General features: G+C 39.2%; 1 protein-coding gene across 1 annotated transcript; it reads right to left on the bottom strand.

Annotated features, from left to right (window-relative positions):
- Window positions 1-1,443: 1,443 nt before the first annotated feature.
- LOC103795286 (uncharacterized) lies at window positions 1,444-12,691 on the bottom strand. The gene has a single exon (XM_035256218.3). It carries the CDS (start codon window positions 6,558-6,560, stop codon window positions 5,886-5,888), a length of 675 nt encoding a protein of 224 aa, XP_035112109.3. The 5' UTR covers window positions 6,561-12,691; the 3' UTR covers window positions 1,444-5,885.
- Window positions 12,692-13,007: the final 316 nt, after the last annotated feature.

The raw sequence follows: 13,007 nt of genomic DNA, 5'->3' as shown, positions 1-13,007 counted from the left end.
ATCACTTGAGGCCAGGAGTTTGATATTAGCCTGGACAACATAGCAAGATTCTAACTCTAGTTCCATTTTTTTCTTTCTTTCCTTTTTTTTGAGACGGAGTTTCTCTCTGCTGCCCAGGCTGGAGTGCAGTGGCATGATCTCGGCTCACTGCAACCTCTGTCTCCCAGGTTCAAGCAATTCTCCTGCCTTAGCCTCCTGAGTAGCTGGGATCATAGGCGCGTGCCACCACACCCAGCTAATTTTTGTATTTTTAGTAGAAACAGGGTTTCATCATGTTGGTCAGACTGGTCTTGAACTCCTGACCTCGTGATCTGCCTGCTTCGGCCTCCCAAAGTGCTGTGATTATAAGCGTGAGCCACTGTGCCCAGCCAAGAAAATTTTTTAATTAGGATTTTTTTTTTATGATTTTGAGGGTGGGGGAGATCTTTGTTTTCTGAAGCAGATGCTTTAAACTATTTTAGATTTATGCCATCTTAATATTTATTAATTTGTAATATTAACACTGCCTACTTACAGGAAGGATTTGAGGCAGCTTATTGCCCATGTATTTCAACTATATTCATTTTTCTGTTGCAAAGCAGTATTTGATGGAGGACCTAGAATCTTATAGTTCTGATATCTGAGTCTTTGTAGGGTGTATTTGTTATCTGTGTGCTTGGTACTTACAGTTCATCCAAACGTCAATTGAAACATTCCTGATTATACTGTGGTATTGATTCTAGCCCGTCAAGTATGAGATGATTATATTTGAGACCATTTTTAGTTGCTGTGAATGTAGTTACGCTAAATTTTATTTTAAACTAAAATTAAATAAATAGTGCAGCCAGGGAAGATCTGCTAAACCATGTCATTATTTGAAAAATCATTCCACTATATTAACAACTGCTTCATTTTATGAAGTTTTACTAGATGGGAGAAAAAAACTCCATAGCTATAATATTGCAATTTTATTTTTATCTAGAAAAATAAAATATTAGGCTTCAGACCCAACTGTGCAAATTTCATTTGCTTTCCATCTCTTACTACTACCTCTGTGTCATAATTTAACATATAACATACAACTCCTGTCTCTTAAGGCAGCTACCATATGGTGTTTATGTCAGACTGGATATATTTATCTAATTTTGTGAGATTCTTTTTTAGTTCCCAACACAATTCTTGAAAGTAACACACTGTTGTTACTCTTTCTCCTTACAATTATGTTGTTGAGATGTATCAGTTATGTATTACAATCATGAAAGTCTATTAGCCTCAAACCCAAATTTTCTTTGTAGTCTAGGATACATTTTTCGTGAAAGCTATATAGTTGTAATTGTGATTGTATAGATCATTTATTTGCTTTACAGTCACCGTTAAGCATGATTCCAGGTTTGTAATTATATTCCAGTAATACTAGTATTTCTTTATAACTTAAAATCATAACCACTTTGATCATTTACCTTTAGATCTGACAAGTGATTTATTTTCTTGACTATACTTTGTGTTTGCTTTCTCAACACCATTAGGTCTGAAACATTATGGACACCCCACATCACTTACTCTGTTTAAAGACTTTATAAGTAGTAATTCACATATGTTTAGGATGGTCAGTTTGGGGGAAAAATTATAGAATAAAGGGGATATGTTCTTGAGCTTTATTAAAGCCATTAATATATAAAATGGAAAAAATGAAACAATCAGCAGAAGACAAGAAGTGTGTCCAATAGTTTAGAAAGAAAGATTTGGAACCTTGAGTAAAAATGCTAGGTCAAGTAAAAAAGTAATCTTGATGTAGATTTGATTATTTTAATCTAATGAGCATTTCTTTTTTAATTTGGTGAGGCTGTTTTGAAACTGCCTGTCCATATCAATGCCAGACTATCTGTCTGCCTCTCAAAGAAAATAATTTGCTTTAAAATTCCTTTTTTTTTTGAGTTACATAATGAAGGGATAAAACAAGAATTTCTACATTTCTCTGTGTACTGCAGTCAGGCATAGTTAAAATAATTTCTCTAATTCCTAATTTTAACCACCATTTCTGGAGTACCTAGTATGTGGAGGCCAGAGCTTTAATCCTCAAAGTAGTCTTGCAAATAAGTTGTTATTCTCATTTACAGAAGTCAAGGATTAGGGGTTGAAGTGAATTGCCTAGAGTCACACACCTTAAGCTGACGTGGACCACTATGTCTTGGTTTTTCAAAAGCAGTTCTTTCTACTACATTACAATAGTTTCATGTTTTACAGTCCATTAAAATGCAAGACTTATAAACTAAAAATACTCGAGGCGATTACTGTTTCTATGATAGGCATTGGGACAAACATACTTGAACATAATAATTTCAAATAGTGTGAAAAAAAAAGATTCATCTTAATAATGATGACCTTGAAAGTTGCATTGAGTTTTTATTATTCGTCCAGGTTTAAAACATTTTATCTGTTTAAAGCATATGTTGCATGTTTTAAGAAGATATGTTATAAATAACACCGTAGTGGTTAAGAGGCTAGAGTCTGGGGCCAGACTTTTTAGATTCAAATCCCAACTCTGTTAGTTACTAAATGTGTGACCTTGGGCAAGTTAATTAATCTGTTTTTGTGTCCTCTGTGAAATGGAGTTAATAATGGTATTTAATACATAGAGTTGTCTACTAGAATTAGAAATGGAATGTGTTGTTAAGCCCTGTGCCTGGAGCATCATCACCACTAGGTAGTTAGGGAAGTAAAATACATTGGGCACACATCATTCAGTCATGGCGAGAAAATCCACGTCTTCCCATAATAGAGACCAATTTTTTGCCTTTTACTGGACAACTGCTGAATATTAAGAATCTACTCTGTGCCAATAACACCGTGTCCTTGCTGTTTGTGACAGAAGCTATTTGGAGCTCTCCAGTGCTTATAGCTAGTCAAGGAAACCAAGTATATAAAATAATACTGGATATAAGACTATACAATTAAGTACTGGTGTATCATTAACAACTTTTTAGACCCTATTTTGTGTTAGGCATTGGGTTAGTCTGCCCTTATGGAGTTTACAGCTTTATAGGAAATACAGACCTTTTAACAAGTATGTAGAGTAGAGTAAAAGATAAGTACAAATCAAAATGGGATCATAAAATAGGGAAACAACTTAGTCTTCTATGGTTCAGGTTAATATTACTGTTAGTATTCAGAGGACGTTTTTTTAAAGAAATGAAAAAGCTCAGTGGTGAAGATAGAACTTAAAGTGAGTCTTGATGGCTACCTAGATTTTAGATGAGTTCAAAGGATTTAGGGGGCGGATTTCAGGCAAAGATAATGTGAGCAAGGCTGATTTGTGAAATAGAAAACAGTACATTATGGTGTGTGGTGTGAAACAAGGTTAACTGTGAAGGAGTCCCTTCATAAAATTCCTTGAAAGCCAAGGAGAGAGTATTTTAGATTTGAGATAGCAGGGGTTGGAGTGATTTAAGAATAAATTATGAAACCAAGGAAGATAAACTTGCAATCATGAGCAGGATAGGGTATATACAGTATGGAAAGCTAAGGTAGGAAGCTGTTGCAATGTTCTTGCTATGAGTTGATGATAAAGGATTGAGTCACTGACGGTGGTAATACTCAGAAAGGATACTTAAGATTCCTGATATGAGGGGAGGAGAAAATGTTGATGTTAACAATACATTATATGTGGATGATGAGTATACTGGTGTTGGCAGTGTTAAAAACAGATTATGGAACGAAATCTAAGTGATAAAGTAGCGTAATGGCTAAATTTAGTGGGAAACTTTACTGCTCTAACAAATCTGTATACCATAGACCAAACAGCTGTTTAATGGCCATTTAAAAATCTGTGCCATTATGGCAAAAGGTATTTGCTTTGGTGCAGAATAATTTGATCCACTGTGCAGTGAATTAGCAGTGAGGGTTGATGTCCATGGCAGCCCAATCAAAGAAAGATGGTATGAACTTTCTATAGACTTTCTGGTAAGTGATTGATAGGTGACTTTCTGCTTTGTCAAGTAAAGCAGTTAATTGCAAATGTATTATGTTCACATAAATAAATATTCTTAATTGGAAATTGTTCTGATTGGATTTTCCAAAGTACCTTCAGTAGTTGCTTTAGAAGGCTTAAATTAGCCTAACAAACATTATCTGTCAGTTAGTGGACATAACCAAATATATTTTACTTTCTGAATATGCAAGTAAAAATATTGTTATGAAGTGTTAGGCAGGCTGATTTTTAACTTGGAAACTTGTACTTTTAATACAGTAAAATGGTACCAGTGGGGTAAAGAAGAAAAATGATTTAAAAGAAGAAAACTTGTACTTTGGCCGGGCGCGGTGACTCAAGCCTGTAATCCCAGCACTTTAGGATGCCGAGGCGGGTGGATCACGGGGTCAAGAGATCGAGACCATCCTGGTCAACATGGTGAAACCCAGTCTCTACTAAAAATACAAAAAATTAGCTGGGCACGGTGGCGCGTGCCTGTAATCCCAGCTACTAAGGAGGCTGAGGCAGGAGAATTGCCTGAACCCAGGAGGCGGAGGTTGCGGTGAGCCGAGATCGCGCCATTGCACTCCAGCCTGGGTAACAAGAGCAAAACTCCGTCTCAAAAAAAAGAAAACTTTAAGAAACTGTTAGGATCTCATCGCCTATAGAAACAAAAAGCCCAAAATTACATCGTGATGGCTTAAGGGAAAAAAAAAAATATTATTTTGCCAAAAAGGGAATTATGCAAGGATATCCTTATGCGTTGCTGCCAAATTTTGTTCTAGACCATGGCCCTCTGGCCTCCATGAAGGGATCAAAGTCTGGGCAAAGATAACTTTTGTAACTTTATGTAAGTTGCTTTTCTAACATACTTTTCATTTTCCTCCATTCATTATTTTGGCATGAGCAGTCTGGGTTTTCAGGAGTAAGGCTAATGGGGGGTGGCAGATGTAGTCATTAAAAATAGAGAATGCACAGTTAAATCGGAATATCAGATAAACAATTTAAAAAATATATGTAACATATGCCAAAAAAAACTGGTTATCTGAAATTCCAATTTAACTGGGCGTCCTGTATTGTATCTTACAAGCCCTAACTTTTTCTTTAAAATCATTTGCTAACTTCCTACAAAAAAATCTCTTAGTAGGAGGGGGGCCAAAGTCCCGTAAGTGGTCTGGGCCAAAAGCAGAAGAGGCTCTGTAGCAGTCACCTTCTCCCTAACTTGGCTTAAAAAGAAAAAGCCAAAACCGTAAGTCCCAGGAGTTTGCGTTTAAAGCGAGCTGTGCCGCAGCTTTCCCGCCTGTTTTCTGCAGAAGGTAACACAGCGGCCACGCCGAGCGGGTGGGGCGCGTACGGTTGTGTCCTTGCTGGATGAGAAAGGAGGTGCCGGAGACTTCAAACCCCAGCCAGGGTACAACGTGTCGGGTAAGGCGGCGGTAAGCGCCGCCATCTTCTTTGCAGGCAAAGGCCGAAAAAAGTTTGGGATCCAGTTTCCACCGCCGAGCCGATGGAGGCCATGGACTGCGGCCCCACGCTCCGGTGACGTGGAATCGGGGTCTCCCTTTCGGGGCCGACTTCTGGTGGCACGTCGAAGCTTGCCAAGGCGGGGAAAAGGGACGCCGCCTCTGTCCCGGATGTAAGATGGCGACGCGGGGGGGCGGCCTGGCGGGGTGGTCACGTGGTGAGGAGTAGCGCGCGAGCCTCCTTAAGTGATCTCTAAGGTTCGTCCGGACGCACAGGAGCAGCAGAGCGCGAGACTGGTCGTCTGTCCGCGCGCGTCGAGTCGCCGCCGTCGCCACCCGGGCCACCGCCGGGCCCGGTTTCAGTGTTTAGGGGTTTTCGTTTGTTCTGTTTTCGCCTCCTACAGAGCTGAACGGGATTTCCCCGAAGGGTGCCGGGGAACGGGTGGCCTGGGGACTTCCCGGCTATGCCTTGGCTACTATTTCACGGGGCCGGCGGCCGCCTTAGCGGGATGTGTCCCGACGTTCGTCCGCGCGGAGAGCGGGCCGGCGGCGGGTGCGGCAGCACGGCGCGGGTGGGGGCCCTGGTGCCGGGCTCGGCCGTAGCCCAGCCCCCACCGCGGGCTCGGAGCAGGGAGGGGCGCGCAGCTCGGGACGTGGCGGCAGCTCCTGGCGGACGAAGTGCGGGAGCGCTGCTCGCTGCCTCTCCGGGGCCGTCCAAAACCAGTTGGTGTCTCACTGCGCTTTTGCCGCCCATCTTCTGCTTTCGAGCGGCTGAGGCGACGCGTTCTCCTCGGGGCACTGGAGGGAGCGGCTTTCTCCGCAAGACACCACCGCCTTTTTCTCTTCAGAGCGGTGGCTGACGTAGGGAACGCCGGTTCTAACACCCGGGTCCCGGCGTCGCCTCTAATCGCCGTAGCTCTCGCTTCGCGCCGGGAACTGGCGAGCCGCGCTGCGCTGGGCGGGGTCTCCGGGCGCGGCGTGGCGCGACGGGGAAGGGAAAGGAAAAGAAAGGGCTGCGAGCCGACGTCGGCGGCGAGGAAGGACCGAGGAGCGCCAGAGCCGCTTCGCTGCCCTCCGCGTGGTCCCCTGCCTCCCCGACACCATGGCCCTGGCTGAGGTAGTAGTTTGTGCTGTTGGTCGGGTTGTGACATTGCCCGCTGTGGAGATAACTGCGCAAGCTACTGCCTTGCTAGTGCTGGTGATGCTCAGCGCCGCGGAGGACAATGGCTGGGAATCCCCTTTGTTTTCCGGGGCGCTGCCTGGGGACAGCCGGCGAAGCCTCGGCGCCCGGTCGGCGCGTCCACCACGGAAACCGTTAGTTTCACATTTTCTTAGAAAAAGGAATTGCGGGGAGTCGGGTGGATTGCGATGCATTTTAAAGGCTGGGGAAGAGCGAAGCCATTGGATTCCTTCACTTGAAGGAAGGAGTGGAATTGTGTAAGCTAATTGATGCAGATAACTTTTTCACCCTGAAAAATTCTAACGCTTATTTCAGCAGTTAATGCCAGATTTAGTGTGTACCTGTTCTACTTCCTTCTTTAGCTGTAGGTTGGAGTGGAATGAGCGATCTGCAGAACTAGCATTTATAGGGGCAGAAGAAGTAGACCTGATAATTAAACTTTATGCCTTAACATTTTAGATCTGGTTTCTGATATGCTCTCAGTAAATCTGAGCGTGTCTTTAAAAATGTAAACTCAAAGCAATTTAAAGTTTTTTTTTAAACTTTGCAGCTCCTCGAATGAGAAGATTGAATTTATATGTAGTTAATTGCACCGTTCCGATTTTTTAATGTATGAGGCAAACAAATAAATTTTATGTACAGTGTGCTGTGAATGGTTTTGTTTTTTCTTTTTTCTTTTTAGTTTAACCTCGGGGCTCAGATTCTGCTGTGTGGTGGGTTGGTTTTTGGTTTTTATGGCCTTTGATTCTAATGTTATGTGGTACTAAATACATCTTTGAGTTTCTGTATGGGAGAAGAGGACTAGGAGTTAAAAGTGTGGTTTCTAGATTTGAGTTTAAAATCTACTAACACTCGTTTTGATTCCTGAGTGACCGCTACTCCTAATAGGAAAATATCGTTGCATAGAGAAGAAGGTAGTTTGGATAACTAATGAAAATACTCGATGTTCTAAATACCCTGAAGTCTGTGTGGAAAATAAGATACTTGTATTTTTACATTTTATTTTCACTGAGGGAAATAGGTGGTCAGTTTTAGTACTTTTCTTTGAAAACCAATCTGTATTTGATTTGTACATAATGGGTAGTTTTGAATATAATGTAATCACAATTTTTTGTGGTTTTCCGATGCTCTGTTGGAAAAAAAAAAAATAAGCCATTTCTTTAAACCAACCAAACCCTTCAGGAGTTTGATGCTTTTGTTATTCAAAAGTGATCTAATATATGTACCTTGATTGGGTTTGGTTTCGCCTTGAGAATAACCTTAATCTGATCTCATCAGAATGGAGCGGCCTCATTGTGGAAAGGGTGGTGAAGAACCTTATCTTGAATCTTAAGATGCAGAAAATAGTTGAAAGTTGGCTCTTGAAGTTTGCTTTTTTTAATAGCAAAGCATAGTAAATTCAGGGCTTAAATTATTGAGTACCTGCTTTCTTAAATAATGAAAACCTCTGGGGTACTATGTCAAATCTTGGTTTATGGATAAATTAATCATAACAGGCTAATTGCACTATAATTTATTTTTCAAAACATTCCATTCACCTAACCAAGCTAATCAACCCACTACACTCTAACATTTTTATGAAGAATCAACAGTTGTTAATCTGCACTTCAAAGCATAACAAGTTCTGCTTGTAATTTATTAAACTTTAAGTGGATAAGCATGTCAGAAATGCTCAATGTCCTATACAGATAAACTATTCATACTTTATATCTTGTACTTTTAAAGTAAATTACTATTTTAAAGTAATACTATTGCCCAAATAGTAGTAGCATTTTTGAGTTACTGGGTGTAAAGGTACTTTGAGAGGTTAACTGTTTCCTAAGTTACAGGAGAAAATACTGCCACTAGTTGTTGTGTTTTAGTCCCATAGCTATATTTCTGTCTGATCTCCAATTTTAAAAATGAGTCTGCTAATGACATTTCTCTACACACCGACTGACTGAAAATTACCAACTGAATATTTTCCTTGTTGACAGTTTCTTACAAGATGAATTTGCCTAATCAAAAATACAGCTTTCTGATCTTAGTATTATTGACATTTACTTGGTGCAATTAACTTTTTTGTTAAAGGTCTACTGTCAAGCATATAAGTAATTTGTAGTTGCAAAAAGCCACTGATGGAAAGTAATAAGGCAGTAGTTTGAGTGCTCTTCTCAATACATACTAAACCAAAGGAAAGCTGGGTTATGGTAATGACATTTTAATAAATGCCATCCTCAATTGGAAGTGGAGACGTTGTTATGGTATATAGGATCCACCATATGGAAAAAATTCTTGGAGAACACAGTTTTGCTTCATACTTCAAAGTTCCTGATTGCTAATCTTACATAGATAAGCTTTGTTTACAAGCTATTTTAAAATAACCTTTTGGCAGGTAGGCAAGACGGGGACAAGGGTGCACTCAAGACTTTGTGTCTTGTGGAGTGGTCCCCAAAGATTTCCTGCCAGAGGCACCTGCACAGATTAGCTCGTAAGTGTATAAGCACAAAGCACCAAAAAGGCTGAGATTTCCTCATAGACAGCTTTCCCAATTGTTTATTACACTCCACCCTCTCCATGGTAAAGCTGACAAAGAAGGTGCTATTAATTTCCTTTCCCACTGAATAATCCCCTCTGTAATGTCTACAACAAAAGGTAAATAGTACAAACATCTTCAAAAATAAATTAGGCCAGACTGGGAATACCCAAAAGGAGAATTAAGACCACTGTCATAAACTCTGAAGAGCTGTTGGTGCCACTGATGTCTAGATAATTAAGCAAAAATTTGAAAATTGTCTCTAAGATTGTCTAAGTTCATTAAGTGTTTTTGTTAGGTTATCACTGTTGGGCGCCATGGGGAGAGCAAAATAATTGTATAGTTAGGTCATTGCCCCAAAGGAAAACAGGAAAGATGTTCCATGAAGTGTTTAAGAATCAAAATGTAATTAGCTGGGTGTGGTGGTACATGCCTGTAGTCCCAGCTAAGGAGGGAGGATCTCATGAGCCCAGGACTTTGAGGCTTTAGTGAGCCGTGATTGCACCACTGCACTCCAGCCTCGGCAACAGAGTGAGACTGTCCCTCCACCATCCCCCCAAAAAAATCAATGTGAGCTAAGTGCAGTGGTTTGCACCTATAATCCCAGGTACTCTGGAGGCTGAGGTGGGAGGGTCACTGGAATCCAGTTGTTTGAGACCTGTTTGGACAAAATAGTTGAAATTCTGTCTCAAAAAAAGAGAATCAAAATGTGAGTAGGTGAGAAAAACATTAGTGACCTACTTCACTTTTGAGACCTGGCCGAAAAGTGATTAAACAATCTAAGGAAAGAGAAGTATGAAACACTTCAAATAGTATATATTATTGTAATTTAGGAGTTCTTCTGGTTATGTTTGTTGCCTGAGATCTTGGAGATGACAATTGTAGTTGATAATATTCTAGGTGATTTACAGTTTAATTTTGTATTATCTGCTACACATACGCTGGGAGTGTCATTGGAATTAAGAGAAATATTAGTAGTTCTACATGGAATATAGTGCATTTTCTTATCTCAGGTTGAAAATTTATATATATATATATATATATATATATACTTTTTTTTGGTTAAATTTCTGTTTTACAGTTACCTTTCTTTAAAAGTGCTGTTTTGTTCAAATGTAATGGAATGGTGCCTACACAGGATTTTTGGCCAATAAATTTGTGAATAGGGTCCTTTTAAGGCATACCATTGACACCCAATAGTATAACTTTAGTCTTTTAGTTATAGCAAATATGAACAAACCTAAGATACAAATCCTGTGTTGTTTTTAATGATAAATTCTTAGTTCTTTCTTCTTACTAGATATCAAACAACACTTGCAGAAAATATATTATTTTCTTCCAATCAGGTTTACAAATTTCATTAGTTTCATTATAATGTAATTGAGAATATTTTATCATGGAAGTCAGGAGTTCGCAGAAAGCCAAACTGTGATATTTCACAGAAAATTCAAGTAAATTAAGGACTGCAAACTCCACAGACATTGACAGTTTAGATCATTTATGTAGTCGTAATGCTGTGTTTTCTGTTACACATGAAAAATCCCTTAACTGCTCTTTGGTTGAATAATAAACAATTATGGGTGTTTTATCTCACTGAGAACATAACTACCAAAAAGGTATTAAGATTCAGAGATTGCTGTCTTAATATTCTGCACATAGTATATCTTAAAGCCCTTGTTAAACAGAAGTATTATATAGATAGATACAGGACATAGGCTAGTTTCACTCATAGTAGTAACACTGACTTAATGTTACCATAATAGATGGCAGAGCTGACTAAATTCTGAAAACATATGTAAGCAAATTAAAATATATTTTCCTGTTTTATAAACAAATTTACATTCTTTTTAACAAGAGTTTAGGCGAATAACCAGAATAAAAATCCTATCTGACATTCATTTCCTTTTGTAGTGAATGAAGCTTATACAGAGTAAGTTCCAGATAAATTTATATATTCATTTTATTTATTTAACAGATGCCTCAGATACCAACTATATGCCAGGTGCTGGGGATATACAGAAGATAAAACAATAGCAACAAAAAACCAACTCCACATTATGGAATTCACATTGTAAAAGGAATACATTTCCCTATAATAATTACAGACATGTAGTGAGGACAATCCAGGGCCACCTTAGTTGTTTTCAAACCCAAATTCCACCCATACACCTGTTCTAGAGCCCTCGCTCCAAAACCACTATTGATATTGCAGTTGTATGTTTTTAAAAAGCCATTTCCCATTGATTTTTTTTAATAATTGTACCTGCATTTAAAAATAAATGATAGTTTAGTTTCACCAGGGCTGTTTTCTATCCCCCCCAAACAGGATGACACTGTAGAAGGTATGTCACCTTTCAGAGCTTACATTGTTGTAACAGGTCCCCAACTACCTTGTGAAGAAATGTAGACTGCATAGCCAGACATCACATTTTATGATGTACACTCTAAACCTTGTAATAGTTTAAAGAAGCAGAAGTGCACTGTGAGTAGGTTGAGAATGCATCTGTCTGGAGCAGAAATGTCAGATTTTTTTTAACAGTATAAGCTATGGAGAGCCGATTATGAGCCTTGTGGGGCCTGAGAACAGTAAAGACAGAATCAAGTATCCTACCTTATATGATTTATAGCTTGGGGTAACTAAATGGTTGTGAGAGAGATTTCCTCATTACAGAGTAAGTCCAGTTTCACAGTGCAGAAGGTCTGATAGAAATAAAATGTTAACATTTATAGCAGCTCATGAAATAAAACTAGACCTCTTCAATGGCTATCTTAATGGTTAAAACCATTAAGTAAAATGCCTATGGAGAAGTATTTAATTCATGGATCAGGCTAACCACACTCGAATTCACTGATCAATTTGAACATTACAAAAACAGAGATAACTAGATATTCTAGTTCAAATAATTGAACTACATGGTTTACTAAGATTCTAGACTCTCATCAAGTTCCTAGATCTGACGAGCAGTTTATTAGAAACTTAAGATATAGCAGAACATTTTTAAATCACAGGAGTGCAAGTAGCAAAAATCCACACTGAAACTCTACAGGACAAATGTTTTAAGAAAAAAAAATTTTTTTTTTAAGGGAAAAAGGCAGGAAAACCTGTAGCGCAAGATGAATTTAAAGATATTTATTAGTTTGGCCTGGTGCAGTGGTTTGCACCTGTAATCCAGCACTTTGGGAAGTCAGGGCGGGCAGATCGCGAGGTCAGGAGTTCGAGACCAGCCTGGCCAGGATGGTGAAACCCCATCTCTACTAAAAAATTTTTTTAAAAAATAGGCCGGGCGTGGTGGCTCATTCCTGTAATCCGAGCACTTTGGAGGCCAAAGTGGGCACAGATCACCTGAAGTCGGGAGTTCAAGACCAGCCTGACCAACTTGGTGAAACCCTGTCTTTAAAAAAAAAAAAAAAAAAAAATACAGAAAAGTATGTGGGAATGGTGGCACGTGCCTGTAATCCCAGCTATTTGGGAGGCTGAGGAAGGAGAATTGCTGGAACCCAGGAGGCAGAGGTTGCAGTGAGCAGAGATTGCACCACTCATTCCAGCCGGCGACAGAGCAAGACTTTGTCTCAAAAAAAAAAAAAAAAAAATATTTGGAGAAATTTTTTAATTGAATATTGGAAGTTAAATATTAATTTTTGAAAATGGTATTGTTATATTTTTAAAAATGTTTTGGTATATGCATACTAAATAATTTACTAATGAATGATATGATGTTTGGATTTTGCTTCATACTTTAAAATAATTCTTGGGGGATGGGAAGACACATATGGGAGTACACAGGAAAGAAGCTTGTCCTTGTGTGGGTATTGTTGATGGGTGATGGGTAGATAGGGATTCTTTATACTATTCTACTTTTGTACACATTTAGAATGTTCCATAATAAAAATTCAAAAACAACA

The sequence above is a fragment of the Callithrix jacchus genome, chromosome 9, assembly GCF_049354715.1.
Source record: "Callithrix jacchus isolate 240 chromosome 9, calJac240_pri, whole genome shotgun sequence".
NCBI lineage: Eukaryota > Metazoa > Chordata > Mammalia > Primates > Cebidae > Callithrix > Callithrix jacchus.
This window is presented reverse-complemented; position numbering and strand designations above follow the sequence as displayed.

Coding starts and splice junctions, on each gene's coding strand:
- LOC103795286 (XM_035256218.3), bottom strand. CDS start 6,560: ATGTCACAACCCGACCAACAGCACAAACTACTACCTCAGCCAGGGCCA.